Below are 12,580 nucleotides of genomic sequence, written 5' to 3' on the forward strand. Positions count from 1 at the left end.
AAGATAGTCACGCACATAGATAACACAAAAGGGTGTGCCTTGTGTTGGGGCTGACTGTAGAAGTAGCCAGCTTTAATGGTTCTGTATCCGAACACAGTGTGTTACAAGACTTAAATCACTTCTGTTACCCAGCCATGGGAGAGCTTTACATGGGAGCTGGAAAATAGTCATTTGCAAGATTCTTTAAAGGTCTGTACCAGTGGCAGGAATGGTGGAATATTTTTCTGGGTTAGGGAGCAGTGAAGTAGAAAGGATAAAACATTACCCATTCCTGTTTTTGTTAAGTTTTCAGTATCAAATAATTTCCTGAAATGGATGAACTATTCTCGTATGTGGTTTAACTGGTTCAGATTATAGAGAAACAGATACTGTCCTTTTTATAGATGCCGCATTTTTTCAGACTGCATTAGCTTTTTACCAGTGAGGATATACTTTTATAGTTGGCTTGTGGTTAAGTATAAGCCTTAGATCTCGTTATGTGAATTTTTATCAAACAGAGTGTGCCCCCCCATACTTATATAATTGAATTTTTGTTCTTGATGCACTTTATAATCATGTTAGTTTGTCTTTGCAGCCTGTTAAAGTCTCTTCAACTTCTGTCACTCAGAGTGTTAGAATCCCTTTTAGTTTTCTTCTGTCTATAAATTTGATAAGTATGTCATTCGTTTTCATTTATCTTTTATAAATATCCTGAGAAATTTAGGAATGAAAGAGCCTTATGGTCTGCTACCTTCTTTTTTTAGTGATTTATTATGTAATTGACATTTAACGTATTTTGAGTATTTTATCATTTAAAAATTTTAAACTTCATTTTAAAATTCTGTTCGTGGGTATATCACAGAAGACTCAGCTACATGCTGACTGTGGTTATTCAGTGGACCTTTTGCATTTACCTGTTCCATTATTCTAGCAGCCTTAGTTAAAACCCCTCACCATCAAAAAATGGGGAAATGATAAGGGTTTCTGCTTAATTTCTTTGATTTGTATCTCTTATTCTGAAAACCTTAGTTTTTAATGACATTAACAATTACTTATTTGCTTTAATTTTCTACTTTTAATAGTTTCAAAATAATAATGCAAACATTACTGAGAATACTTTGTTTCCTTTTATCTCTAGGAGGATATATCCTATTTGAGGTCTATTACTTCACATTAGTGTCATTTGAAGTAATTTCTCTCTGTGTGCTTAAGCCTCCAATTTAAAACAATAAGGTTCATTTGTTTTATTTGGCTTTGGATTTTAAGGGATTGCCTTTTTTTCTTTGCCCCAGTTTAATTTAATTTAGTTTTACAAATATTTAAAACATTTACATCTGAACTACAAAACAAGGCATTCAGAAAAATCTAGCTTCTATCCCCTGTCTCTTTGTTCCTCCATAGATAAACATTTTAATTGACTTTTGGTTTATCCTATCTCATTTAAGTATAAGAAAATACACATATTTTTGTATTTATTTTTAGTTAAAAGGTAGCTTGTTTTTATAGCATGCGTCTCCCTGCCATGACCTATGCAGAAGATTATTTTATAGCAATACATTAAAATATTCCTCATTCCTCTTACAGCTGTTATTCACTTGTGTTGCTGCAACATAGTTTACCATTCCCTTATGGATGGACATCTAGGTTGTTTCCACCCTTTAGTTAATAAAGATAGTCCTGCAAAGAATAACCTTATGAATATGGTACTTTGTACTTTTGCCAATATAAGAAGAAAATCGTAAAGAAATTTATGTATTATTTTGGTAAGATGTGAGAGAGAGCAGAGATAAATATGTCTTCAGCTTGTTCAGTTTACTGTTGTCAGTTGAGCAGTCTTGTTGGATGTTATTGTCTTGAATGGGTGTGGAGTTTTATCAGATAATTTTTTTGGACTTATGGCAACAAACTAGCATTTTTTCCTTATAATTTTTAATTATAATTAAGATTGAATTATAATGATAGATTTTTTTCTATTGTTGAACCAATCTTGCATTTCTGGGATAAATTCAGTTTGGTTCTGAAGTATTTTTAAAAATTCATACAGTGATGGATGTGGTTTGTTATTTTATTTAGGAACTCAAACAAATCAAAACACTGAATATCTTTCCAGGTGTCAAACCAGTCTTGCATTCTCAAGATCTATCTTGTCATGGTGTTTTCTTTTTTTTCCTTGTTGGTCTCATTTTTTCTAACTTTTTATAATCTAACTTTATATTAAAATTATTTTACGCTCAAGCAGAATGCAGAAAACTCGCCACCAGTAGTTCCCTTTATCTTTTCCCTTTATTATTCTAGTTTCTGTAAGTATTACATTTACATTCATCAGTGTTATTACAATTTTTGCTTTCAATTGGCACATATATTTTAAAGAACTTAAGAGGAGATTAGTGATCTATTACATTTACCTAATTATTTATTATTTCTTTTGCTCTCCCTTTTTACCAGAAGGTCCATGTTTTATTCTGATGCCATTTTCCTTCTATATGAAGAGCTTTCTTTAGTATTTCTTGTAGAATCCATCTTCTGGTAACAAATACTCTCAATTTTTGAAAATCTGAGTACGATCTCATTTTTATGTCATTTCTGAAGGATATTTTCACTTGATATAGTTTTCCGGATTGAGCGTTCTTTCAGCATTTTATAAATGTGGTTCCACTATCCTTTGGTCTTCTTAGTTTCTAATGAGAAATCCAGTCATTTAAATCCTAATTTCTCTCTATGTAATGTAGTATGTCTTTTTTCTCTGGTGGCTGTCAGGATACTTATTTTATATAGGTTATCAACAGCTTGATTATGATGGATTGTTTTGTGGTTTTCTTTGATTTTATTCTGTTTTATTTTTGCCGATCTTGAATCTGTAAATACGTATCTTTCAACAAATTTGTTATGTTTTCATGAATTATTACATCAAAATTTTTGTTTTCTGTGACCATATTTCTCTTCCATGGGTATCTGTGAGTCTGTTCATATTTTTCAGGTCTTTAATAATTTTTTTCTAATGTTTATTTATTCCTGAGAGAGAGAGAGAGAGAGGGAGAGAACAAGTGGGGTAGGGGCAGAGACAGGGAGACACAGAATCAGAAGTAGGCTCCAGGCTCTGAGCTGTCAGCACAGGGCCCAATGCCGGGCTTGAACCCACAAATCATGAGATTATGACCTGAGCCGAAGTCAGACGCTTAACTGACTGAGCCACCCAGGCACCCCTGTATTTTTCAGTCTTTTAAAACAATTTTGAATATTGTCCTTCAGAGTACATAATTAATGTCTTTTAGTCTATTGTTAGGTTGTTGGTTCACTGACTCTTTTCCTCTATCGTTTCTATTCTGCTATTGAGCCAAGTCAGTATTTTCTTATTTCAGATACTATATTTTTCCATGTTGAAATTTTTATTTGATCTTTTTTTACATTTTTCATCAAGGAATTTTTGTCTTTCCATTGGTTTCAATATCTAATGCAGTGTGTTTATTGTAATATATGTGTTTTAAAGTCTTTGATAAGTCCAACATCTGTTTCATTTCACATTTGGCCTTTCTTGATTGTCTTTTCCTTTGGAAATTGCTCATATTTTACTGGTTGTGGTGTATCTAGCAATTTTGGATTGTGTCATGGATATTTTGAATATTGTGTTGTGAGACTGACTCCACTAGTGTCCTGTATAGAGTGCTGACTTTTTTCTTTTTTCTTTTTTCTTTTTTCTTTTTTTTTTTGTCTTATCAGACTTCAGCCTGGTTGGATTCAGATTGAACTTTCTCTCTGGACTTCTTTATTCTTTAGGTGGTGGTTTTAGCATCAGTTCAGTTTTATAGTCTTTGCTGTACTCTTACTTTTGTTAGGGATTTTGCACACACTGTTCTCAAAGGATGCTTTCCCTGGTTTCTCTGATTGGAAGGGTGGAATTCTCCAAGAGCTTTAGCCTCTGGTATAATACACATTTTTTTCTGACTGAGCTACTGTTAGGTGTAAATAGTGAGAGAAAAAAGAAAAAAAAATAACAAGGATTATCTCCACAATCTTTATATAAGAGTCCTTTTTCATTGTTTTTCTATTTAGAAGAATGGGTTTTCACTCTACAACTGAAGTGGTACCCTCAGGTCTGTCCTTGGGCCAGGTTGGAAGAGATAAAAGGGGAAAAAAACAATCTCTCTGCCCTTTTCCCCACAAGGGGCAGTGTTCACATCTTTTGGCCAGAAAGTTGGACTTCTCTAAGAGTTTTGCTGACTCTGCCTGTTACTCACATCCTGATTAGCCTGTCCTTGGGTCAGTCTAGGAGGTAACATGGGAAAAGCCAGGAAGCACACTGCCGCTACATTAGCCACTCTGCAAGTTTTGACTTTGTTTCCAAATCTACCTGCTGTCATTAAAATTTTTAGAGCTCTTAGGTAGTTGCATGTGTATATTTTATTTCATTTTGTTATCTTTAGAGTTTTTACCGTAAACACTGGAAAAGGCTGGAAACCTCACATTCTTTTTTTGAAATAAATTTTGCTGGATATAGAATTCTATGTTGACAGTTGTTTAAAAAAGCAACTGAAAGTACTCAGTCCAAATTTTGGTTTTCTTCTGTTTATTCCTGTGAATGTGATGTGTATTCTTTTTTTTTCCTTTGGCAGCTACTCAGATTTTATCTTTATCAGCGCTTTTCAGCCATCTGATTATGATATGCCCTGTGTAATTTTCTATGTGTTTATCAGACTCTGAATTTATGGAGTTTTCTGGATCAGTGTGTTTATAATCGTCATAAAATTTATAATTTTTTTTATCAATTATTTTTTCAATTGTTTTTTCTATTCTTCTTCTCCTTAACCCCCCTCCCACCATCCCAAGGGAAGGCATTTTACTCTCCTTTATTTACCATCCATTACATGTATGTTAAATGGCTTTATATTGTTCTATATGTCACTGAGACTTTTTTTCCTGTCTTTTTCTCTCACACACACAAACTAAAAACCAAATAAAAATTGTTTGTGGATAGTTATCTTGCTGTTTCTTTAAGTTCACTGATCTTTTCTTCTGCTGTGTCTAATACAGGCATACCTTGGAGATATTGCTGGTTTGGCCCCAGACAATTGCAGTAAAGTGAATATTGCAATAACGCGAGTCAAATGAATTTTTTCATTTCCCAGTGCATGTAAAAGCTATGTTTACACTGTACTGCACTCTTTTACTGTACTGTGCATTAAGTGCACAATAGCATTATGTCTAAAAAAATAATATTCTTACCTTAATTTAAGAAATATTTTATTGCTAAAAATGCTCCTTTGATGTGTGTTAGGGGATGATGGACTTTCTAGCACAGAGAGCCTATATTCAAAATTGAGTTAATATTTTAGGTTTCAGTCTACCAGATAAAATCATCACCATTTACCAACTATGTCCAGTTACTCTTTTTTACTTTTATATTTTTAAGTCTGTTAATGAATAATTTACAGAATAGTGAAAACCCACTTTATTAGAAATTTTAATAAGAATTTAAGCACAGCAAACCTCTTTATGTCAAGTAAATTTTGATGCACAAACTTCATAAAAAATGAAAGAATATTGTTGCACATTATTTTAGCAAAATAAGGTGATCTAGGTTGTTGTTGCAAAAGACCGTGTGATAAAGTCTTTTCAGTTGAATGAATGACTAGAGGAAAATACCATATTTTCTTTTTTGTCCTTAGAAGTATGTTGTTCACTCATAATTTTTAAGTTATATAGTATTCATCTAGGATAAATACCCTCAGTCTGAGTTGTTGTTTACATGATCAACGTCACCAAATTTTTAAAATCTAGAGCTAGAGTTACCCCTTGCCTCAGCACCCCAAACAACCAGTCTGTTCTCTGTATCTATGAACTTGGTTTTTGTTTGTTTCATTTTTTAGATTTTACATGTAAGTGAGATCATATGGTATTTGTCTTTCTCTGACTTATTTCACATAACACAATGCCCTCAAGGTCCATCCATGTTGTTGCCGGTGGCAGGATTTCATTCTTTTTTATGGCTGAGTATACACATCTTCTTTGTGAGTCTCTTCTTAATTCATTGTAACTGCTCATCCCATATTATTGCATCCTGTGGCACTGGCTCTAATAACTCAATTTTTCTGTTATAAATCATAGATGATATATTGTAAATTTGTTTCTTTACGATAGGTATTTGGATTTGCTGTTTATTTTGTCCAGAATATGGAGAACCATTTGATTTTCCAGTTTCTGGCTTTAAAATGATGCAGCTGAATGTGCCACTAGAATTAAGAAATCATGACTGTGAAAACTGGCAGACCAAGGGTTAAACTGGAAGTATGACATACATGTCACCTTCAGATCTAGGTGTGAAAAATGCATGTTGTGATCTCCTGATTATGTTCAGATTGCCATTTCAACTTTTCTTAATCATTGTAAGCTAGGTTATTTTTTTTTCCAGTTCCCTAGGGGAGATTTTAGTTTGTGTTGAGACAGATGATATAATAGCTGCTTTTGAAACTTGATTGTAAGAGTATGATAATTCTTAAGATTCACAGAAAATTTTTCCTTATGCAGTACAGTTTTTAAATTAGGTGAATATTTTTTTTCTTATTCTTAGTAATTAAAACTCAAGTGAGTTACAATTTTAAGAAAAGATTATTAAATCAGTATGCATTGCTGTTGGTACAGAGTCAGCAGAACCGTTAAAATTATGATCTGCTTTTTAAAATATTTATATTAAAGGAATAGTCCTAAATCCTTTGTTTTTATTTGTTTATTATTTTTTTTAAGGCAAGAGGAGCAGATGTCCCAGAGATTCCTGGAGATCTTGGTCTTAAGACATGTGGCAGCACAGCCAGTATGAAGGTTAAACAGGTGAAAAAGTGAGTATGATTTTACAGTGGGTTTTCAGTGAATTTGTATAAATGACAGTCAGTTTTTTAGTTCTCTTACAACTTTTATTTAGATTTCTTGGTAAATATGCTCTTACTGTCCACACATTAAATTATACTATAAGCCTAAATTATGACTCAACAATTAGTGGAATAGGTCTGAAGATTATCTGCTTGTTTAAAAATAGATTTTAATTTTGTCCTCGCAACAGCTTTATGTCATTGTCTGTTAGGGTGCATTTGTTCAATGGGAACAATCCAAGTGTGTCTGTCTCAGTGCCCTTAATACATGTTCTCATTCATTTAGAAAAATCAGCTTTGTCATTTGAGTTATGAGATTGCTGTATCTCAGCTCTGCCTTTGAGAAAGCCTGAATTTGATGCCGGTAGTTGGCTCTTATGTCAAATGTCTGAAGGTATCCATTTCAGTCTTTAACCGAAAAACCATTTCATACTTTCCCACTGAAGCCTTACCTACCTCCTTCCCCATCCCATGAAGTTGGCATTAAAGAACAAAAACCAGAAAAACCATCTTTTCACCCAGTAGAGTGTTAGATAGCTATGTTTTCGTTGTAAATAGAGAAAAGACAAAGATAAAAATATTCATTCTGCATCCAGACCCACCAATCCAGGACTGATGGGCTGCGACAACATTCACAGGTAAAATCTGGTTGTATATTTCATCGGGAATGCTGCTTCTGATCAGAAGTTGGCTCTTCACAGTTTTTATAACATTCACTGAAAACATAGATTTTCTACGGACATTGCCTTGGGTCAAGATTAGGAGAGTGTAGTGGTGCTTTTTAATTTTTTCTGTTGTTTTTGTTTTTGACCTGTGCACTGAATGTAATTTTCATTTGATCCACTGTATTTCTGGGAAGGTTTGTGTGGCTATTTGTGTGCTCATGCGCATGCGCTTATTAAATAGTTTTGCTTGCAAGAGCTCTTCAACACATTTTATTTTTCCCTTGGGCTTAGTTATTCTGACTGTTTCAGTATCTTGCGTCTCACTTAGTTATTTCATGTACTTCAGGTTACCCTTCACTAAAGGTCACTTTCCGAAGATGGCTGAATGTGCACATTTCCATTATGAGAACGTTGAGTTTGGCAGCATACAGGTATATTTGAAATATTTCCTATATACTGAATTAAGATATATCTATATCTGTATTTTTTTCTTGGTCTCTATTTTTATCTATATATGAGAGGTGACACTTAGAAGTAGTTTTTTCTATTGATGTCTTGTTGGTTGATGGGAAAACTTTTATTTCCTTCTGTTGGCAAATACTTGATGCCCTATAACTCCTATTTTAGGTGGAAATAGTGTAATCGAATCACTATAATCTTAGAACTTCTATTAGACTCCTTATAATTCGCTATTGTTTTATAGCATGAAGTATTCTAGTTGTTCCCTGACTAACATTGGGTCATAGTAATGATGATTAAATGAGAGTTGGAGTGAAGTGGAGTACGGGGCAGATGTGCTAATAGAGTTTTATTATTTTATTTTATTTTTTAGTATTTTTTCTTACTTTTAGGTATATTGTGTGTGTAAGTATATATGTTTATAGAGCATGTGCATGTATACATATATGTTACATACACATATATATATATATATATATATATATGTATATTTTAAAGCCCAGGCTAAGAGAGAAATTACCTAGGTGTCCCTCCTATGTTGCACTTGCCTTCTCTACCCTAAAGATTACTTCTACCATGACTTTTATAGTATTTGTTATAATTTTTTGTTTTATTATCTGTATGCATTCCTAATCAGTATGGGTGTTTAGTTTGCCTATTTTTGAACTTTATGTACTTAGAATTATTCTAATCCATTCAGCAAATACTTACTGAGCAAGTACAGTGTACCAGGCACTGTTTTAGGTGCTTTGGCTATATCAGTGAGCAACAACCACAACAAAAACCGGATACCCATTCTTTTCTTAATTTTTTTAATTTTTTTTTTAACATTTATTTTTGAGAGACAGAGACAGAGCACAAGCAGGGGAGGGACACAGAGAGAGGAAGACACAAAATCCAAAGCAGGCTCCAGGCTCTGAGCTGTCAGCACAGAGCCCTACATGGGGCTTGAATCCACGAGCCATGAGATCATGTCCTGAGCCAAAGTCGGACGCTTAACCGACTGAGCCACCCAGGCACCCCATCTGAATACCCATTCTTAAAGCGCACAGAGGATGGCCAAGAAAAGAGCTATGGTAAAAAAGTAGAACAGGATAAGAAGGATCAGGGGCAGGTTGAAATATCAAACCTGGGTGGGCTTCATTATTGAATGTATTCTTTCTGCTTTCATTTACCATTGTGAAATTGATCCCTGTAGATGTATGTAGTTATAGTTGGTTCAATTTGTTCACTACTGTATATTAATCGATAGCATGCATTATGTTACAAGTAATTTATCTTCTTTTTCGTTTGTTTGTTTGAAATTTGGGTTGTAAGTTTTTGCTGTCTGTGAACGTTGTTGTGCACAAATCCTCACGCACATATGCAGGAGTTTCTCACAGTAGAATTTCAGAGTTCTACAATACCCACATGTCCAGCTTTACTGAGTAAAGCCAAGCTACTTCCAAAAGTGGTTGACAAATGTATACTTTCATAAACAGTAAATGTCAGTTGCTGTTCTGCATCCTTGGGAACTCTTGGTTGTTTGCTACTTGTTAATTTTTACTCATCTGATGAGGATGTAATTCTCTCTCACTGTATGTATTTGTAGTCTCCTGATTTGTAATGCAGTTGAACATCTTTTCAAATATTTGTTGGGCATTTGAGATTTCTGTTTTTTTAAAACTCTAGATCAGATCTTTTGTTCATTTTGTTTTACAGATTTGCTTATATTTTTCTTACTCAACCATGGGAATGCTTTACATATTTTGGGTGTTCTTTCATGTTGCATCCAGTCCTTTATTGTTTTTGCATGTGTAATAAAAACACTTTCTCCCACATTGTGGCATGTTATTTGACTCTCTTTATGCTGCTCTCATTGTACAGGTATCATTTATTTTATTCTTTATTTTATGCATTTTATGTAGTTGTATGTATGCATAAGCCTGACTTGTACTTTTCCTGTCACATTTAAGATGTTCTCTCCTGCCCTGAAGTTATGAAATTATTGTCCTTTTCCTTTTTGTATAAGTTTCATAATTTTGACTTGAACGTTGAGGTTGCTTGGAATTTATATTTATAGTGTGAAAAAGAGTGATATTAAAAATCCCTGGTATGACAACCAGACAGAATGGATATTAACCATAGCCCTGGAGTGGAGTGCTAATGGCCTTCTCTTGTGCAGTGCATTGCCCCTCTAGTTGTATGGATCATTGGTGGTCTGTTATTTCAGTATTTTACTATGGTACCCACCAATCATTTCTGAAAGTCTGTTTTATTATTGTTTTAAAATATGATTATATTAGAGTTCTCCAGTGATACAGAACCAACGCGTGTGTGTGTGTGTGTGTGTGTGTGTGTGTGTGTATAAAGAGAGACAGAGAGAGAGAGAGAGAGAGAGAGAGAGAGAGAGAGATTTATTTTAAAGAGTTGGCTCCTGTGATTGTGGAGACTTGGTTAAGTTGAAAAATCTCAGGATAGGCTGAAAACCGAGGGAAGGGTTCAGGTTGCAGTTTGAGTGCAAGCACAGTCTGCTGGCTGAGATACCTCTTCGGGGGAGGTCGGTTTCTTTTTCTGTTAAAGAGTTTCAGTGGATTGGATGAGGCCCACCCACATCATGGAGAGTAATCTGCGTTTAAAAAATAACTTCACAGAATTATTTGGAATAATGTTTGATCTGAAGTTAATGTATAAAATTAACAATCACAGTCCACTCTGCCAACTAGGCATTCCTTAAACTGTACTTAATCTCTAATAAAGACAATAATAGGGTCCTGCTTCGCCTAACAGCATGATCAACTGTTTTTTATACAACCAAAAACATTTTGACCATTTTCCCAGAAGAGAATACAAAGGCCTTGAGTAATGTTTACTCTTCTTGGCATCCTGCAACTTAAATACTATGACGAAAAGTTAAAATATATTAAGTACCATGATATAAATCTTTAAAGTAACAAGAGAAAAGAAACCAAAGATGTTTGCTATGACACACACACACACACACACACACACGCACTTCCAGAGTAAAATAAGAAGGTAATACTCATGGCAATTATTGTGCTGGCTTCTGTAGCTGGTCATGTGGTTGTAGCTGGTATTATAACTACTTTCTTCTGCTTCTCGTTCTGTATTCCCTTTGCCCTAAGCAGTAATCTCAGTTGATTGTGGTTCTTTCCCTGGTTGGGTGACCCATACCTTCATTTTGGGTCTGGCCATTAATAGCCCTGCCTGAATTGGGTTCTGCTAATTTCCCATTCAGTTCAGTGGCAGGGCATGTGATACCAAGGGATGCTCTAAGGGAGCTTCAATATTCCAGATGTATTTGTTTTTATTTTTATTTTTATTTTTATTTTTACCTCTGTTGTAGAGTAGCAGTCCAATTTCCCCTGGGTAGTCAGGATCAGTCATCCCAGCTAACACCAAAACTCCCTTCTTTGCCTGCTGAGTTAGAAGCATTAGGAGCCCAAAGTGGCTGGGTGGCAGGCTTACTTCCAAGTCAGTGGAATCGTTGTTTTGTCTTCTGGTGGAAGCATTCCTCCTTTTGGAACTAAGACTTCTAGGTTAGCAGAGAATATATGATGGTAGGGACAGGAAGCATAAATTTTGCTAGTGAGTCCCTATGAGTAATATTGAGTGGTCCCACTCCCATTGCCACCCGTTGATTTCTGTTTCTCCAATCTGATTAGATTTAAAGACACTCATGACTCCATTTTTTTAAATATATTTTTTCATTGTTTATTTATTTTGAGAGAGAGAGAGAGAGAGCATGAGTAGGGGAGGGGCAGAGAGAGAGAGAGAGAGAGAGAGACAAAATCTGAAGCAGGCTCAAGGGTCTGAGCTGTCAGCACAGAGCCCGACACGGGGCTTGAATTCACGAACTGTGAGATCATGACCTGAGCCGAAGTCGGATTCTTAACTGACTGAGCCACCCAGGAGCCCCGTAATGACTCCATTTCTAATAGTAAAGAGAGCATGGATAGTCAATGGTGTGATGGGGCAATAGAGATACACAAAATATCACCATTATATACTTAGAATCAAATACTTGTAAGCCACAAAGTTCTGGGTAACCATTTATTTGGTATCTTGGAGTATTTTTCCATACTGATGAGTAAATTGAAATTTTCATTTCACTCATGATTAGTGATGTTGAACATTTTTTCATGTGTTTATTGTCCATTCGTGTATCTCCTTTGGAAAGATGTCTATATTCAAATGCTTTGCCCATTTTTGAATTGATTTGTTTGGTTTTTGTTTTGTTTTTTTTTTTATTTGAGTTTTAGGACTTATCTATATAACCTATTTGTGTCTTTTGATCTAAAGTGAGCATATTGGTGGAATGTATTTTTTTTAATTTAGCCTTTTATATCTATCATTTTTAATTGAAGTATAATTAACATACAGTGTTATGTTAGTTTCAGGTGTCCAACATGTTGGTTAAACAATCACTCAATGTTCACCACAGTAAGTAAGTGTAGTCACCCTCTGTTCACCCAACAACCTTATTATAACATGATTGACTATATTTCCTATGCTGTACTTTTTGTTTGAAGTATTTATTTTATAACTGAAAGTTTGTACTTCTTAATAGCCTTTATCTATTTCACCCATCCTCCCATCTACATCCTCCCCTCTGGC

General features: G+C 34.6%; 1 protein-coding gene across 2 annotated transcripts in view; it reads left to right on the forward strand.

Annotated features, from left to right (window-relative positions):
- Positions 1-12,580, forward strand: part of ARHGAP32 (Rho GTPase activating protein 32) — a 296,415-nt gene that overhangs the window by 133,471 nt on the left and 150,364 nt on the right. For both annotated transcript variants that reach the window (XM_049654455.1, XM_049654445.1), the window contains exons 3-4: positions 6,718-6,809; positions 7,851-7,935. In XM_049654455.1, coding sequence (XP_049510412.1) covers positions 6,718-6,809; positions 7,851-7,935 — 177 coding nt within the window. The remainder of the gene's footprint in view (positions 1-6,717; positions 6,810-7,850; positions 7,936-12,580) is intronic.

Source organism: Panthera uncia, chromosome D1, assembly GCF_023721935.1.
Source record: "Panthera uncia isolate 11264 chromosome D1, Puncia_PCG_1.0, whole genome shotgun sequence".
NCBI classification, from domain to species: domain Eukaryota; kingdom Metazoa; phylum Chordata; class Mammalia; order Carnivora; family Felidae; genus Panthera; species Panthera uncia.